The following is a 19,487-nucleotide window of genomic DNA, read 5'->3' on the forward strand; positions in this document are numbered from 1 at the left end:
TGTCTCGAAATACCAATTCATTTGATAAATAATTTTTATTCGACCACATGAACACTGATATCCTGAAAATTAATGTTGAAAGAGAGTACGCATTCTCAGATATAGGACATCCAGTCGCGATATTCAATCGTTAATATGCACAAATCTCACATTAATAGTAATTGCTACCCAAGTTTGTAAAGTTTAGAAACCAACAAACAGAAAATAACTTATCCTAAAACACAATTAAAATTCAGTCGGCAATAAATTGCGCCAAGACGATGCCATACAAAACAAAAAAGATTTAGTCGCGAGAGTTACGTTAGATGACTGCAAAACGACGTTGTTTTTTAAGCAGAATGTAAAACAATCAAATTGAAAAAACGGGAGTTACGACGCCCTTAACACATCGTGAGTATTAAACTTCCCTAGTAAGTACTTTGGTAAGTACTATTATTATTATTGTACTTATACACCTGTTGGAGTATTTCGGACAATTTCGAATTTAAAATAAATGAAAACCCGACATATAATAAAGACGCAAAAGTAAAATGAACATTTATTGAAAAATTTATTATTTAAGAAAGACAACATGATCGTACAATTCCGCCAAAACCTCGATGTTCGCAAGTGAGATGATAAATAAATACTTCCCTGTATTCGATCAATTAACTTTAGCGTATCGTTGTTCTGCCAACAAACAGCCGGGTGCAAAATATTTCCGTCCTGTGATATACTCACAAATATTCTCGATAGTAATATCATACCCTCGGGTATGTACTTTCTATTAGCTCTTTAGTGATCCCTTCCATCCTTGGCCAAGTCATGTTTCGAATATGTGAACGTTTTATTCGACCATACATGGCCGGCGAGATGTTAAAAGTGTAAACAAGAGAGAGGTAAAATCAATCGCGAATTTCGTTATAACGGCTCGTTTACGAATTGTTGCGCCTGTTATCGTCGAAAATGATTACATTTGTTGTATTTTGAGGCATTTAAGCAGTAATAATTAGGGCATGACATCATCAAAATCGTCAAGTGAGATCTTGAAATTGCAAATTCCGTAAATAAAATTGTGAATTACTCGGTAACGAATTCAGCTTTAATGACCGTCGGGGTATTGTTTTTTTGAAAATTATAATTAATGTGAGAGCGCCAAAAATATACAGTCCATACCGATGCGACTGCAATTTATATGGCCGCACTTGGTGTGGCGCGTTTATTAATAGTGTAAAATAAATTAAACGAATATCAATTATAACCAAGCCTGTGAGCGTGTTTATTTACTGTGGGCAAGAATCGTAAAATACCATCTTGAGACAAATTCACTTCTAATGCAAAATCTTAATTTTAAGTTATTGTCGTTATAACGTGTGGCAACTTTTTAATTCATCGGCGACCAAAAAACCGCCCCACACTCGTCCAAACGTGTGTCGAGCTTGAACGACAGGAACAGATTCATCGACGACTTTAATTAGGGAAAATATGAATTTTATTGGGAATGCGAAATAAATGTAACAAAACGCATTTTTTTGTGATATAACTTTGTATTTTCGGAAACGGGTTGCCGTGAAAGGTAAAATTTGATCTAAATTAATCGCAAAAATGTTTTATTTTAAATGTAACAAAACACATTTTGCGATATAACCTTGTATTTTCGAAAACGGGTGTCCTGAAAAGTAAAATATGATCTAAATTAATCGCAAAAATGTTTTATTTTAAATGTAACAAAACACATTTTTCGCGATACAACTGTATTTTCGGATACCGGGTGTCATGAAGAGTAAAATATGATCTGAATCAACCCTAAATAATGTTTCTTTCCAAATGTATCAAAACGCATTTTTTTCGATATAACTTTGTATTTTCGAATGTTTTATCTATCGTCTAACTAACGTCTGGTACACATCATTTTCGGGGAGAACTCTAGCCCGCGAAACGTCATTTAATTTAAAATAGAGAATGTTTCACGCAATCCAAAATGGAAAATCGCCAGTAAGTCGACAGGGATTCAACCCTCCAGATTCAGTATTCTATATCCCCCGTGTCAGAACTTTCTGAAGAATGGAACAAAGAACCCGTCAAACCACGGCGGAAGAAGGGGAGTATTTTTTGCACTAATAATTAAGGCGTGACATTATCAAAATCGTCAAGAAACTGGTGAATTTGCAAATTCCGTAAATAAAATTGTGAATTGCTCGATAACATTTTAGCTATAATTATCGCCTGGGTATTGTTTTGTTGAAAACAGGTTGAAAATTGGGGGAATTAGTTACAATTAGCGCCTGACCTCTATTAGGCACTCGAGCGCTCGAAAAAAAAGCACTCGCGCCCAATCTTTTTAGCATTGAGCCGCATACGTAAAATATCGTGTAGAAGAAGTGCTGTTCATTAACGTCATCTCGTCTTATGACCATGCAGAAATGCCTTCATTGCCGAATTATTCAATCACTGTTTTAAATCAACATTCAGGATTGACACAATTTCAGATTTGCGAAGTTTATCACCATAGTAAAACATGAGAAAGTTAATTATCGTCTTAATAAATATCTGCATCACGGTATCGACAATAATATTACCATTCGCATAAAATTGGGACGGTAAATTTACAAATCTTGATAGGTAATAATAAAGCCAATGCAAATGTTCATTTGGGTCCTCAATGTCTTCAACAGCTGTTGCCGATGTGAGCGAACGGGTAAACCCGAAATATAAAACTTCGATGTCCGCCGACCCGCAAGAATTCATATTTGTAAAAAAGAGAGGGCGGGAATATAGATTACCAAAACCTGGATATCGCCACCAAAACGATCGGTGACAAGAACAATTAGCGATTACAACGGAATTAACCAGTAAAAAGGCTTTGTTGCCGATTTTACCGACGTTACAAAAATATTTGTTATTTGGTACTAGTTAAAAAATATTCGATTAAAAAAAATATTGAATTTTGCCCACCCGTACTCCCATATCAATGAGAAATAGTTGTGTAAATATCGCAAAATTCCGGAAAATGCCATGTGCTTTCAACATTGTGATAACAATAAAATGGCACTTAATGGTATTTTGTGAATTTGGTGATTTTGCAAATCTGTGACATGCTGCTAAAAGTTTCGTCTGATTTGAAAATCGTGCACTTTGGTCACAATTCATCCAAAGTGACTATAACACTTTACTAACACTTTTATAGTCATTTTAATTTCATCGATATCATTGGTATAGTCACATGACCACTCTGGTTAAAAGAAACGCACTGCGTAGTATTCCAACATCTGGTTTCAAAGACGCCGGGAGCGTTTTTGCGGGAGAAGCCGAATGGTGTGCTTACATAATAATCATATTATAAACAAGAATTTTGCCGTTAATTCAAAAGCTTTATCTCCTATGTCTGCATCTCATAGGTTAGAATTCCGGTAAATATCGTTATGATATGCAGAATTGAGTTACAAAAGTACTAGTATGTTACTTATTTGCCAACTTAATACTCGAAAATATTTGTTAACTTTGAATTTTTATTCTATTCAAAATGGGAAAAAAGTGCTATTTCTCTTCAAAATCGGGAAATAGTGCTATTTCGCAGTCCCTAAAAAAAGTTGCGAAAGTGCTTCGCAATTTTCGCAAAAAAGTGCGCTAATAGTGAACACTGGCGTTAATCCTGAATGTTGATTCGAAATAGTGATTGAATAAATTGGCAAGAAAGGCATTTTTACATGATTATAAGGCTTTTGTGCCTAATAGAAGATCAGACTCAATTATAACTCTAATTCTAACTCATTCCCTCAAGTTTTGACTTGTTTTTCAACAAAGCAATACCCCGACGGTTATTATAGCTATATTCGTTACCGAGCAATTCACAATTTTATTTACGGAATTTGCAATTTCAACACCTCACTTGACGATTTTGATGTCATGCCCTAATTATTACTGCTAAAATGCTTCAACATACAACAAATGTAATCATTTTCGACGATAACAGGCGTAACAATTCGTAAGCGAGCCAGCTACTGAAAAATTCAATACTAAATGAATTCTATCCAGTCATTGACCTGTTACTTTGGGGCTCATAATTATAGCAATCCAAGTCATTGCCTAATATCGATCGACTAAAAATATATTTACATCTTAGGGCAAGAAAATAAAGTTTTTCCTGAGGAATCAAACGCAACTAAAGATGTCAATGTTACACATAATGAACCAGAAGTGCAACCAGCAGGTTAGTACTTACATAATTTTGTAATTTTTTTATGTTTTTGATTCTTTCAATGTTTTATTTTAATACAAACAAATCGTCCTAACACTACCAAATACAGCGAATTTGGATACCAGTACATGTCAGGTATTGGATTAGTGAGCCAATTATTTGTTTCAGATGCATGGACTTACGGTAATGGTGGAGGAAGCCGTAATTAACCAGCGGTTACGTGACCTTCTTGCACATAATTATCCCAGCAGGATTCGGACCTATGAACTCAAGCAGTGCAAATAAGAGGCGCGGTGGTGAACGCATTCCTATCGCTTGGCACGATGCGCCACACCGCCATGCCAATTCAATTCCCTATGAAAAGCAAAATGAGATTTGCTCAAAGCAAGGTCAAGCATATTTACTCACAGGCGAAGAAGACAAGCGAAGTTTTGGCACCACTAAGTCTGATTAAATAAAATCAGGATGTTGCGTTACGCGCCCATAATACTAATTGGCTTAAGGCTTGTAAGATGTTCATGTCAATGCAATCAGTGAACAGTTATGAGATGTCAAATTCCACTGAAGTTCTTTGAAAAAGTTGGGATTGTTCTTGTCAATTCCTATCATAGCAAACATAATCTACATTGATTATAAAAGTATGATGTATAGCGCTCAAAATGCTGATTGGCACGAGTCTTGTGAACAATATGCAACCCATTACCAAATCTGATATTTTGTACTACATCAAACTTCTGTTATAGCAGGCGATGCTGAAACATTTGAAGTTATTCATGGTGTTGAAGAGCAAACAAAAGAAAACGAGGAGGAAAAGAAAGCTGATGAGAATAAGGAGAATGAACCAACTGAAACTATACTAGGTTTGTCTAGAAAGCCAAATTGAATTCTTGCTGTACATTAGTTGGCCTTGAGCAGTGGTTTCCATTCTTTATTGTTACATTCCACCCTTTGCCAGTTTTGATTTCTTATTCTTCCTCCGATAAAACATATCAAATACACAGTTATTATAAATAATGTGCCGTAGTTCTGGAGCGAACACTTGTAGCTTTTTTGTTTCATCACCATGCATAAAAACTCTGTTTCCGTTTTTGTTCAATCTTTAATGGGTTATTACATAGTGATATATCATATGCAACCCATACTCGGGCTACTTGAAAAAACAATTTAGCTACAAGTTCCTCTCTTTCCCTTGAAAGAATGAATTGTAAAATGCTAGCTTATTGATTGAGGGATTGTACTGTTAACTCAGTATAAACGTATATTTAATAAGTGTCCAGAACAATAACCAAAGCAAACCATAGGTCACATCAGGAATGGCCATCAATTTCCAACATTTTTTTAATGCAATTTTGCAGCAGTTGCAGTAGGTCATTAATTGATACCCCTTTTCAAACACCATTTTACTCTATTCTTGAATGATTTACCTAAAACCGGACGTGACATCAGAATAGTTCATTCCTTAACCACCGGGCCCTATTCCATCACAACCTGAGTCAATCAAGGCAATATAGTATTTCATTTATTACAGAAGACAAGCCAACCTCACCGTTTCATCGTTTTCGATCGTTCAAGAGACAAGAAAAGAAGGATCAATCCCCGCAAGGAAGTTCAATCACTCTGCCTTCCATATTCAGCGATATTTCTACTTCATTTATGTCTTTAAAAAATATCGGGAAACGAAAAGATTTAGGTGGGTTTTATTTTTTATACAATGCTTGTTCTCATGTTTTCCTCCTAGCAAGGTCATGTACAAACATCCAATGATATCTAACACGAGAATTTCGGTCAGAGACCGATGACTTATGGATTGAAATTTATGGGATCCCCAAAACAGCGCTCTTACTCCATAGTGACACCTTGTGTCCCATCACTAATTAATCAATAACTCGCTAATTATACTACTTAATTCATCCAAAATCAATAGGCTTGTGGTACGACATAATTATGATGAATGCACATGCAAGATTCAATCTCGCTTTCATGAGATGTCGCGTGCATCTAACAGACAGACATACAGACAGACAAATACCTATCAACATACTTACTGATTGAAATCGATAAGTAACAATATGTAATGAGCTAATATTATATTTGAAAAGACCTGAATTTTTCCAGTGGGTCATTATTTTCATTAGCAAGACCAAATGTTCTAAAATTGTCAGTTGTCATACATCAGTGGTTCTCAACAGAGGAGCTCTTCAAGTATTACATGAGCAGCTCTGATTTACTAAAACAATTATCGTTTGAGTTGGCTAAAATATGCTGCTTTTCTTTTTATCGTCCATACTGTATGTATTTGCTGAGTCGTGTTTATAGCGCTACCAATCCTTCGTTTAGACATCGTCCTTGTCCGTTTCGCTTGTAAGGTCACAAAGAATGTCGTGCCACATTATAAAATAGGGTATAAAACAGTAACGAGAATATTGGTTGGAGACCGAAGACTTATCGATCGAAACTGCGGCTTTGATTCATGACTCTATAGTGACACCGCGTGTCACATCGCTAATTAATTAATAACTCGCTAATTATACAACATAATCCATCCGAAATCAATAGGCTTCTGGTCCGAGATATGATGAATGCACATGCAAAATTTGGAGCAGATTCAACCTTGCTTCTCTGAGATATCGCGTGCATCTAACAGACTGACAGACAAACAAACAAATACCTATCAACATACTTACCGATCAAGATTGATAAGTAATGATGTACTCGGCCAGTTGAGAACCATCATTGTAGATAGAAGCGTTTTCAAAAAAGGCTGCTATTTTTATATTTTTACAAATTTTTTTGGGTCACTCTCTGGTCTTTTTTTAAATTTTTATGAACCCCATTGGGCCATTTGTTTCACCCTTTTTTTTTCTGTAATTTAGAATCATGAATAATTTTTTAATTGTGTCATCACACATGTTTTTTAACCAATTGCCGAAGGCGAACTTGTGCTGGATGAATGACTTAATAATATATTACAGGCTTACAGCATTATTTCTACTCAAATATTTGTATCTCCCTTTTTGTATATGAAGTGAGGTAATCAGGTCATTAATAATGGATGAATTTGATTTTTTCTCAAAAAACATAAATTAAATTTTACCTTTCATTAGACATTCTTGCATCAATCCGGTTTGAACCATCTGTTGCTGGTCTGAACCGGTTTAAACTGGTTTAGGTGCATGTTGAGCAGCCCAAGCGTGCATTCATGAATTATTTAAAACCCGGACGGAATCTTTCTTATCAAATTTTTGAGGCTATGTTAGTTTGTTGAAGTGCAGAAAGGCAAGGCTGTTTAGGTGTAGTGATGGCCTGATGGGTAGAATGATCGTATTTTGTTAAAAAAAAATTATGATTAAAAATGAGAATTATGAAAATTATTCTGATCATATTGTATGTACTGTACGGTTTTTGTTTTGTTTAGTTTGGAGTTGTTTTGGTTATTTAATTATCTTACTTTATAAGCTTCTGTTCTGGAAAGATAGAAGCAGTTTATAGTTAAATATAGTGCTCCCTAACCAGGACTTCATGGGCCAGATTTCCATACCCTGACATACTACTTGTCCTTGTGGTCCTTCTTGCATATCATGACAAATTAAAATTAATACTCTATGTGGGAAACACACAAGATCTTGCTAATATAAAAAAATGTTTTAGTGCACAAATCATTTGTCATTTATGGAATGTTTGACTATGGAATCTAATCTAATCTCACAAGACTATGATAGAACTTATTTTATAGAATCGGTTTCTGTTTGAAGTTTTCAGATAGTGTCAGTCAATGACAGATAAAAAATTCGATCCTAGCGGGCTAATGCCCATTTTTAATATCTGCATTGCAGTTTTAGTATTATATTTTATATTTCTAAACCATATGTTTTACCTCTGCTTATAGTTTATGTATGTTGTATATTTCATATTATGTTATTTCATATTGTCATGTGAGCGTGGGATCCAAGAAAGCCTGAAACCCAATACCTAGTATTGAAATATATTTGTAATCTGTTGTCCAAGTAGTTATATTGTTTCGTCGAGTATATCGTTTTTTGCAACGTACTTGCTGTTGGTGTAAGGTTTCACTTGCAAAGTTCATTATATATTTGCCAAGAAGTGGAAAAGTTGCACGTGTTACTTTGACATTCTACAGTAAATTTGCAAGAATACAAAAGTAATTAAATAACATCAAAAGGTTTAAAGGGATTTCTGTTGAACTAGTATCTGAAGTTATCTTCAACATAAGGAAAACTTGGGACATCGATATAACAGTGGTGCCTACATTTGGAAAGATTCTGAATAAACATCGAGAAAACCTGCGTAAAGCATTTGTTTTAATAGCATTCTACATAAATAAACTCAGCAAGCAGAGTATAGAAGTGTTTGAATAACGAGGACATCAAGTGGCCCAAAGTTATTTTTGCAAACACTGTAATCGCATCCAAACCTACAATATATAAAAAAACGAAAATAAAATCGTTAACAGCGACCATGCCTATCCGAAGACGTAGACAACTTGTTCAGCAGATGACATCGAGTCCATACAGTGTTCCCATACAACAAAATACCAACTTTGGGAACAATGGGTCAAAGTTTACCACAAGAGGGTATCGGAGACAACAAAGACAACGACATTCGTCATGGACTATACAAGAAGATTGTGTAAAAGAATTTATACCGACTTCTATGAGCGAAAATGGCCCTCATGGCCTCGCCACCGGCGGCTCTTGTATGTCCCTATGTGGCATGTTTGAGGGAGAACCCGACATGACCAGTCCTGGGTATCAGAATCTAACGAAAGATAAATATGACCCCCACTCGTCTCCGGGTCAAAGTTTACGACAATTGTCATCACGTTCGAGATGTAATAGTATGCCTGTTGATGTACCGTTGCGGAAAAATGCTGGAAAAACAAAGCGAAGTCGGAATAGTAAAAAATCTCGAAGCAGTGGCGGTTATTTCTTCGACAAGTACATTAAGCGTTTCCGAGCGAAGCGGTCGCAGAGCATTGGCTCAGATGATTCTTCCAGTTCAGATTCGTCTCAAGAAAGCTTAATCGGATCTGAAATGCGAAGTTCTCGTCTTTTTACTAACAATCCTGCTAGTAAGTTTCGAAGCAATCGTCAAGATATGCTAATCATCAGTTCTGGGGTCGAAGGTCAGATCATGTACTGCCCTCTAGATGAGAAATACGATGTATTTAGCAACGAGGAAGTGTGTTGCGATGAATTGTACCCAAAACGTTATGGCACTTCATCAGAATGGTCCTCATGCCCTTTGAACCCGACTATATCTTCAATAAAAACGGAAACACAAGATTACGTTCCATATTCGCCGCAAATTTTACCGTTATACCACGTCCCGGTATCACCAGTCTCCCCACCGCCTGGCACAATTTTTTCGCCGGTTTATTGGGATGAAAACCCGACAGGATTCCAGGATTACGAAGTTGCAAACACGCCTGTAACAAATCTTTTGTCGGAATTTTATGAAGCTAATCGAGCGAACCATGAAGTTGGCGATGACACACTGAAAGCTTTGGAACAACTGTATTGGTGTAATTTTCGAGTCACATCTGATGGGGATTGGCTCTCACTGAAGGAATTAGAAGGTGTTTTGAATGTCTGATCATTTTCTCATTGTCTTTTAGTTTGCAAAAACATGGGAAATTTCCATTATTAATATGTTTTAGTTTTTAAGAAAAATTCAATTTTCAGAATCTTAATTCTTAATTCTTTAATTTCAGAATCTAAATTCTTTAATATGAGGAAAAATTCAGAATATTTACATTTTCTCTTTTATTTTCTATTTTCCTTTTTGATTGCAAATACATTGTTATGGGTTTGTTTTAGAAAATATATTTGTTTTCCGAATTAAAAATTATTTTTCCAGAATGTAGTTGGTAAATTAGTGAAGTTTTTTTGATCATCTCTATGGCATGGCTGGGCATTTGGAATCGGATAGTAAATTATTTGAATCGGTTTAGGTGGGAATTTCGAATCGCCGCCATCTTGTTCTTTTTTTGCCCGTTTTTTCACAAGTCAACCAATAAAACGCTACACGAGCTTGGGTCTTTGACACTGTTCTCAAATGCGCGGACGACATTTTAAGCATCCATGAGTATCAAATAAAACATATGCCTTCACAAAAATTTATTCTTTATAAAAATATATAGCTGTTCGACTAATTTTCTGTTTTTTTAGCGACCACTGCGTATATAGAAACCTTAACCTTACTCTAACTACAAATCCTTTCTTACAGATGACACCCATCTTCATAACATGAACGATGCCTCAACACCTTCACCGACCAGCTCTACAAGTTCAACAACCATTGAACAGATGAGAATAGAAAGAAAGAATCTTCTAGGTGAGTTTTCACCCTGAATAAGGCTCTTGGCAAGTAGATAGTAGATCAGGAATGTGTAAGGTTTTTGGAACAGGAGCCAAAAATTTTGCTCACCTAGACTGGCGGACCATGTAAGTGTGGCGTAAAAAGTTCAATTTTATGAACAGAATTTTACATGGAGAACAAAAGCAAAAATGGAAATAATAAGCCTTTTAATCGCACTCTCTACAGATTTCTTCAGTTTTTTTTAGCTAAAACAACAAAATTTGGTTTTAGTTTGGTTGTGGCAGCATCAGGAAGGCAGACTGAATTACCAATGGGATGGGTTTGGGACGCAGGCCTGTTTTGCTCATGTCAGTACTGGATTGCTGGGCAAGAGTTCTTAACTTTAGCTTGGCAAATTTTAAAAGTAAAATTTCACTGGAGCCTCGGAAAAGTTTCGGCTTTCAATTGTGCTGTAGCAGTTGTACTCTGGTGGACACGCCCCACAAGAGGGATGTACACAATTTTATGAGGGGCGTGAAGCTAATTTAAAGAATAGACGCTCCGGAAGTATGCGTACCAAGATGGCGGACACCGGAACGTAGTATGTGTACCAGATTAGCGTTAGGCCATAATTTCAGGTACAAATACTACGGGAGTCACTTGGCTAGTCCCCAAACTCGTAATAGAACTAAAATAGGGAAAATTGAAATAAAATTATGGCCTAACCCTAACCTGACATACATACTACGTTCCGATGTCCGCCATCTTGGTTCACATACTTCGGGAGCGCCAAAGAATATATATGTAATAGATTTGGTTTTCCGCGCCTTATTTTGGATATTTATATTTCTTTATTTTGTATATTTACGTTCCATGCACGTAATTTCAACGTGGTTTTTGAATGAAACATACTTTTGCTTTGCTCTCACAACTTCAAAAAACTGCCTCATAAAAAGTTGTTCACCATTTCAACTTGTATTCCAGGAATGGCCCGACTGAGCATTAAAGGTTTGATAGAATCTTCATTGAGTGCTGGCCACACCCTCGACAGTGACCACGCCCCCTTACAGCAGTTTTTTATCATCATGGAGGCCGTACTGAAACACGGATTGAAAGGTAACAGCTTATTTTTATTGTTGTGTAGAGGTTAAATTTTCATAATCGTCTCTTAGAGATTTATTGTGCGCCTAACTGCTGTCTTTATTTCTGTTCCCTTATGCCCTAATTAAATAAAATCTATTTAAAATAGTCGGAATTGGAATTTATTGCAAGCTAAAATTCTGGATTAATTTTGTTATGAAGTCAGTTTTCAATATATCTTAACCAAGTTTGTTGTTTTTTAATCAGCAATTGTTCAAGTATTTTTACTTCATTTAATACATCTGTGAGGGCCAAAACAATATATGGTATCAATAAATTCCTTTTTCTATTTAAAAATTTTTTAAGACTTTATAGACACCCTATATAGATATTTTGATTCTGGCTAAATGTTACAATGTCTAAGATTCAACTGTTAATACTATTTCAGCTCCAAAACTCTTCACTGGTCATAAACTTTTCTGGGGACCTTTGGAAGCGATTGAAAAAGTTCGAAGTGAAGCCGCAGAGATCACTAACAGTGTCAGAGATTTGCCTGGAATAAAGTAAGTAAGCCATTCAGTGGCCCTTGTCAACAGTGGAATTTTCTCCATTGACCATAAAATCCCAATTCGTCATGTTTATGTTTAAAAAGGTGCTCACATGGACGGATGGCAAGTTTTGAAAAAACTGTAAGGAATAAAAAGATGAAGACTGACATGCCACACTCCTTTTCAATGGACTTTCTATTAGCTTGACATGTATTTTTAGTATTCAATTCCATCTTTGACCAAGTAAAGTTTTGAAAATGTGATCATTTTACTCTACCATGCATGGCGAGTGGAGTATTAAAATTGCAAACAAGAGAAGAACAAGAATCCTAAATTTTGTTATAACAACGCAGACTAACTCTGTTACGACTTGTTGCGCCTGTTATCATTGTAAATGCCTACATTGATTTTCGATCATATTCCAATTTGCCCACCTCTAGTTAAGTCCAACCCTGTAACTGCTAGGCCATTGCACCAATATATTTGCGCACTGCTCTCTTGCTAATAATGACTTGCATTTGTTTTTCACAGGACTCATGCAGGCAGAGCCAGGGCTTGGTTGCGGCTTGCATTGATGCAGAAAAGACTTGCGGATTATTTCAGAACGATGGTGGAAAATAGAGACGCTATGAGGTAGGTGTCACTTTATTTCTGAAAATGGGCAATGGGTGAAATGTATCAAAAAAGGTTTGGGAGCCACCCTTTTAAGTCAAGCCAAAAAAAGTTTTCGTTATCTTAAAGATAGAGTAACATGTCACCATTTTTCTACATGATTTTAGAATTTTGTGTTTCAGTGGTTGCCCAGAGATGATTTCTTTATTTTGCGATTGCGATTCCATGCTCGCCATCTGAGCCTCTGATTAGTCACATTTCCGACTCATCTCTGAGCAAAGTTACCGTCACTCACACAGGAGTAAAAGAAACTCATCTCTGAGCAGTGTTTCGGGTACTCACTCAGAAGTAAAGGAGACACATTGTTACACATTTCTTATTTAAGTAGCCAATAGCTCACTCAGAGATTGATGGGGGGTGATATATAGGGCTGACAATGCATGGCCAAAAATTTAAATATATTCTTCAATTTTTTCAGAGAATTCTATGAGCCAGAATCTTTGGTTCTCTCAGAAGAAGGCATCGTTCTATCTGGTCACCTTGTTGGTTTGAACTGCATTGATGCCAACTTATGCATGAAAGGAGATGACTTGGATAATCAGGTAATTGGGATGTTACATTTAAACCTGTTATTAATTTCTGGCAACAATTTATTCCTAAAATGTGATAATTGAATATTATGTACTTTGGGATGAAAATCTCTGTGCAACCTATATAAATGCATCATAGCAAACTTCGTTCTCGCGTCCGGTTATCGGTTTATGGTTGGTGTAAGAATAAGTAATAGTTATTCATTGTAAACCAGTGGTGACCAGAGTTGATCGCCAGGGGGCCAAAATTAAGAGCGGTATAGTTGAATTGTTACGACTAAAAACAAGCTTAAACTGTGATAATGATGTAACAATTGGCAGTACCTTGAACGCAAAAATGAAAAAACACGAAGTGTGAGGAGTCCGGCAATTCTCTTGCACTTATTTAACTCTCACAAGATTTGGGCTCGCGAACCGACAGTAATTATTGTACAGAGGTGTAATGACAAACATGTTTTTAACGCTCAACGCAGGGGTGAGCATAGTTTTTGACCTTTGACCTGGGGCCCTTAGACTGGGGGGCCATGTGAGTGTGACGTAAAAAGTCACATTTTATGAACAATATTTACAGTGCAAAAGTGGAAACAATAAGCCTTGTGCCAAAAATAAATTGAATCAGAATTTCAACAAATTCCTAGAGCTATTTTTAGTTAAAACATCGAAAATTGGTTTTAGTTTGGTTGTGACAGCATCAGGCGGGCCAGTTTGTTCATGTCAGGCTTAGCGCAATGCTCCAATTGTGCGTTCTATATCTTTTCTCTTGTTTTCAGAATGCAGTCATTGACTATAGTTTATACATCAAAGAAGGCAATCGGCCTTCCATCGGCACTGAGATTGAGTTGGCGGAAAAGGAGAGAGAAAAGGAAGAGAATGCGAAAAAAGAAAAACAAGAGAGTCCAGAAGAAATTATGAGAGAAATGGCAGATCAGAAGAATTATTTAGAAGAACGCAACAGGTAGGTTTGGAATTTTTGAGTTTAACATTTTTTTGGCGCTACGTAACATTGTCTCAATACAACGACGAAGGGTGAGAACTTTGTGCCTATGTTAACAAAAGTAGGCGTTCCAGAAGTGTATGTACCGTACCGATAAGTAGGTAAAATTGGAATTCCCAAATTATTTAAATTTTGTTGCTGCTCTATCAAACGATCATGGGCTTTAAAGAGATCTTGACCTGCGACCAGGGATGCACAAAATGACTCGCATATTCAAATGGGAATTATCGAGTTTTGCGATTGTTTAAGGAGTTTATCCTATTTGCCCAATTTGTGCATGAACAGTCAATTTGAAGCAGTGCTTACAGCTTACTTGATGAGTAATTTTGATGTTGTTTAGTTTAGAGTTAGGGTTAGGCCATAATATTATTCTGATTTTCCTTATTTTACTTCTATCACGAGTTCGGGACTGTCTGTCCCTTTATACAACTTGATGTAAAGTAGGCAAACAAAATTAGTTACCTCCATATTGGTACACAAACTACACATACTTCTGGATTGCCGATGACTTTATGCATGAACAGTCGATTTGAAGCGGTGGTAAATGACTTGAAATGAAATGATGAAAGGCTCTATGATGTCGTTGGGATTGATATAAAGCTAAATTGTAAACAGTTTGAGTAAACTTTGGAAGGCAAATTTATGATGAAATTGTTGATTTTTGCTTAACATCATTGGGTACTCCCGTAGTATGTGAACCAAGATGGCCGACACCGGAACGTAGCATGTGGAAAATTGGAATAAAATTATGGCCTAACCCTAATCTGATACGCATACTACGTTCAGGTGTCTACCATCTTGGTGCACATACCACGGGAGCGCATATCATTGTTGACTTGTGTATTCTTACTTATTATTTAATGAATTTTTGTCTAAATTTAAAATATGGGGACTCCAGCCCAGACCTGTTACTATAATATAGTCCTTTACTAACAAAATATACTTGACCTCAGATATCTTGAAACAACTCTGAGTGAACTCCAGAAGAGGGCGGGGCATACAAGCTCATCCAATCAGCTTTTAGAGGCGGAGTTGGAAGCGGCAAAACTTACTCTTGCTACAATGAGAGGGGAACGTAAAAAACTTCTTGATGAAAAAGAAACCATGGCCGCCAGTCACAAGAAAACATTGGAGGCAAGATCTGGCTATTATGTTCTTCACCTGCTTGCAATCGCATTTTTAATATATAATATTTTATTAGATTCTAAACGACTGAATATGAGTGATCACTCAGAAGTGGAGGAGGCTCTGGGCAATAAAAAAACGGGGCTCCCGAAGTATGCGAACCAAGATGGCGGACATCGGAATGTAATATGTGTACTAGGTTAGGGTTAGGCCATAATTTTAGGTTTAAATACTACTGGAGGCTTCAAACCTTACTTAGAGTAAATTCGCAACCTTATGATCATTACTTTTTCCACTTTCAGTCACTCCGAGCAAATTTGCATGAAAACTTTCATTCGCCAATGGAAGCCATTTTATTTATAATTAATAATTCATTTATTTGATTAACGCTTGGAACAGTCCTCCAAGCAAACTTGTTTTGAAATTTTCAATGGTCCTTTTGAATTCCTAGTTGTGAACTCCAAACGTCACTTTGAACATGAAATAAATTCTAACTTGTTCATTTTTCACAGGATCGGCAGTCAGACTTGGATCTTGAGCGGCAAACTTTGGTTCAATCACGGGCCGGTCTCGATGAAATGTTGAATCAGGTCAAGAAACAACTGAAGCAGGAAGCATTGATGAGAATGGTGAGGAAGAGTTAATATTAATCATGCATAACTCATAGAAAATTTACTTGGGATTGAAAATATTTGGCAAAAATTACGAGAAACCATGCAAAAACACTAAAAACTGTGAAAAACTTCCAAAAATCTTGTAAAAATGTGCAAAAACAATGAAAACTTTGACTGCGGCTCCAAACTATGAGAGAATCAAACTTGAAGGCGTAAACTTTTTTGAATGTAAGCCCCTTGTTTAATAGACTGTTAAGAATAACTCTTGAAATATTAATGCGTTCTGAGTTTTAGTAGGAATTTTGATTATTTATCAATATCAATTAAAAGTCTGCAATGCATAGGGATGCGTAATTTGCGTAACTTGGAACATGAACAACATCAGATGATATCAGACAAAAAAAAATTCACTTTCGAAAATCGCGGCCCTATACTGCTTGTCCAAAGTTTTGTTTGAGGCACCTAAAATCAGTACCCCCCTAAGGGTGTAGCCAGAGGGGTGGTTTTGGGGGCCGTAACCTCCCCCCCCCCTTATTTAAAATGTGAAAAAAATAAAATCATTTTTCTGTATGATACATAGCAGTTTTCTGAGCTTCAAACGCTTTTTAGACCCCAAAGACTCATGGAAACAAACGTTTTCCGGCTTTCGGCCGTACCCGCAAGCTTTTTCGATCTAATTTGGCAAATAAAAATTTCAGAACTTCCTCTGTTTGAATTTTTCTGGCTGGCCCCTGACCCTCTCCACAAAAAAAACGTTCACCTTTGTTTATTTATTATCTAGGAAGTTGAACGGGAACTGGAATTACAAATCGGTCTCAAACAAGAGATAGAAGTCGCCATGAAGCTCTTGGAGAAAGATATTTATGATAAACAGGACTCGCTCGTCATATTACGAGAACAACTCGACAATGTGAAAGGAATCAACATCGATATTTATAAGAAATTACAGGTATACTTATTAACTTGCGCTTCAACTACTAGCAATTAGGTTTTTACTTCGACTACGTGTATGCCAGTGGTTCTCAAACGGTTGGGATTGCCCCACAAGAGGGGGCGTAGACAATTTATTGGGTGCTCCCGAAGTATGCGAACCAAGATGGCGGACATCGGAACGTAGCATGGGTAACAGGTTAGGGTTAGGCGATAATTTTTTTCCAATTTTCCTTATTTTAGTCCTATTATCAGTTCGAAGACTAGCCAAGAGCCTCCCGTAGTATTTATACCTAAAATTATGGCTTAACCCTAACCTAGTATACATATTACATTCCGATGTCCGCCATCTTGGTTCGCATACTTCGGGAGCCCCATTTATTGAGGGGTGTGAAGCTTATTGAAAAAAGATGTTCGTTAAATTTTATTTTGCCTGCCTTATTTGGAAAATTTACATTTCTTTATTTTGAATATTAACGTTCCATCTACGAATTTTCAACGTGTTCTTTGAATAAAACATGCTTTCACCTCACTGTCTGTTATTCATGTTTTTTTAGCTAGCTATTTTTGAGGTGGGCGGGGTTTAAGAACCACTGGTCTAATTTGTCCTTCTGCCTCCCATGATACAAATAAAAATCCTTAAAAACTTTTTTCAATTGAAATGGTCGTTTTCTGATTTACTAGACAGTAATTTACAATGAAGTCTGAATTTCTAATGATTTTGTTCCAGGACAAAACAGACACGATCGAATCAAAAACGAAACAGATCACAGAATTGGAAGAGGAAACGAAACGATTGAATGCTGAAGCAGGAAAACTGAAAGAAAAGTAAGTAGCCAGATTTTGAAAATTCATCCTAGAGGGAGAGGAACGCTGGTAAGACAGCTTTCTCATGTGAGGACCACAGCGCCTAGTTACTAATTCCGATTGGAACAAATAATAAAGCAGCCCAGTCTAGGGCTTCGCAAACTTTTTTTCTTGCGACCCCTTCAAATTTAAAGTCTAAAAAAGTACGATATAGAACTTTGTGAGCTCCAGAAATATGTGCACCAAGATGGCGCACAAACTGAACATAGCCAGGTTAGGGTGCAGGTTATGTGCCATCTTGGTGCACATACTTCGGGAGCGCCGTACTTTGTGTGAAATTGGTAAACTCTTTGCGACCCCATAAATTTGTGGCCCTAGAAACAGAATTCATACATTTCCTAATTCTCTGAAGTGAAAAAAATGTTTTTCTGTGTATGATTGTACTGAAAGTTTAATAGGTAACTCTGCACAAAAGTTATGTTCTCTCTTGAATTTGTTTTAAATGCGCTGGGTTTTTCTTTATTGGGGGTTGGGGGTTCCCCTTGCAATAGGATCCTGCAGCATCCCAATCAATTGCATGCTTTTTAATTTTGTTATTTTTCAGTTTAATTTCACAAACCTTTTTCTATTTTCTTTTTTCTCACTTCTGCCTTTTTCTTTTATTTCTCTCCTTTTTTGTAAATTCTCTCAAATTAGATTTTGTTCTGAGTTAGAGAGAGTTGACTTGCGAAGAGTAGAGCTAGGGCTAACATGACGAGTTATTTGTCGTGGGACTTTATGAAAAGAACTGGCTTGTGTACACTTGGTGGCGCTCCACAGATTTACTAAAATCATCATTGCGCTGGCAATAGAATTTAGGTCTATTCGAAATTGTTAATGTTACACAACTGTGCACTAAGGCAGGAAAAATGTGTATTACTCTCAGTGTTGCGATGGAATAGAGAAGCGTTTCCTCAATGGGGGCTCTTGGCCTACCGAAGGAGCCCCAGGGCAATAGGGGGGGGGGGGGCGCAATACCAATTTTTCTTTAAATGGGGCAATGTAAAATGTATTATATCTCGCAACATGCAAAATTTCTGGAATTGTCCCATAGAGTCACTTGGAATAGCCCATGTGTGTTGTTCTTGAAATTGTATAAAATAGGGACAGAAAGATCATTTTAGTGCACTTGGGGACAATTTTTTGAGGAGATGTGAAGCTAATTATAAATAAAAATAATTGTTAAATGTGATCTTGTCCCGTTGCCCGCCTCATTTTGGATATTTACACATATTTTCATCGTTTTTTTACTATCTGTTATTTGGGGCTTATTGTAAGCCAGTTATTTTTGAGGTGGGGCGCGAAACTTGACATATTTTTAAAATGGAACGTGGCTTAAAATGTTGAGAACCAATGTTTTAGTGGGTCATAGACCTAAGTGTATTGGCCCTCCATTTGAAGACATTTGTGTTGGCGCTCCATTTGAAGATATTTGGTATTGGTCCTCCATTTGAAGACATTTGGTGTTGGCGCTCCATTTGAAAACATCAGGTCCAATATACCCACCAGACGCTCATATCTTGCATTCATATTCATAAAAGTATTTTTTTATCATACTATTACTTTCTTTTTAAAATTTATCAGCTGGTGAATTGTTATTGTTGTTTTTCATCTGTTTCTGACGTTTTCGTAACCATTGATAACTATCAAAAT

The 19,487-nt window shown here is 36.6% G+C and overlaps 1 protein-coding gene across 4 annotated transcripts in view; it reads left to right on the plus strand.

Moving 5' to 3' along the window:
* LOC120348134 (RUN and FYVE domain-containing protein 2-like) overlaps positions 1-19,487 on the plus strand; it is a 30,955-nt gene that overhangs the window by 3,758 nt on the left and 7,710 nt on the right. Inside the window, exons 3-15 of one of the 4 annotated variants that reach the window (XM_078117664.1) lie at positions 4,103-4,189; positions 4,921-5,037; positions 5,706-5,867; positions 10,424-10,531; positions 11,480-11,611; positions 12,024-12,138; positions 12,655-12,756; positions 13,214-13,337; positions 14,096-14,280; positions 15,273-15,453; positions 15,957-16,073; positions 16,840-17,007; positions 17,719-17,816. In XM_078117664.1, the coding sequence (XP_077973790.1) occupies positions 4,103-4,189; positions 4,921-5,037; positions 5,706-5,867; positions 10,424-10,531; positions 11,480-11,611; positions 12,024-12,138; positions 12,655-12,756; positions 13,214-13,337; positions 14,096-14,280; positions 15,273-15,453; positions 15,957-16,073; positions 16,840-17,007; positions 17,719-17,816 (1,696 nt within the window). Of the gene's footprint in view, positions 1-4,102; positions 4,190-4,920; positions 5,038-5,705; positions 5,868-8,330; positions 9,774-10,423; positions 10,532-11,479; positions 11,612-12,023; positions 12,139-12,654; positions 12,757-13,213; positions 13,338-14,095; positions 14,281-15,272; positions 15,454-15,956; positions 16,074-16,839; positions 17,008-17,718; positions 17,817-18,491; positions 18,780-19,487 lie in introns of those variants that run through there. The other 3 variants (XM_078117665.1, XM_078117666.1, XM_078117663.1) reach the window with 3 other exon arrangements.

This window comes from Styela clava, chromosome 11 (genome assembly GCF_964204865.1).
Source record: "Styela clava chromosome 11, kaStyClav1.hap1.2, whole genome shotgun sequence".
NCBI classification, from domain to species: Eukaryota; Metazoa; Chordata; class Ascidiacea; order Stolidobranchia; family Styelidae; genus Styela; species Styela clava.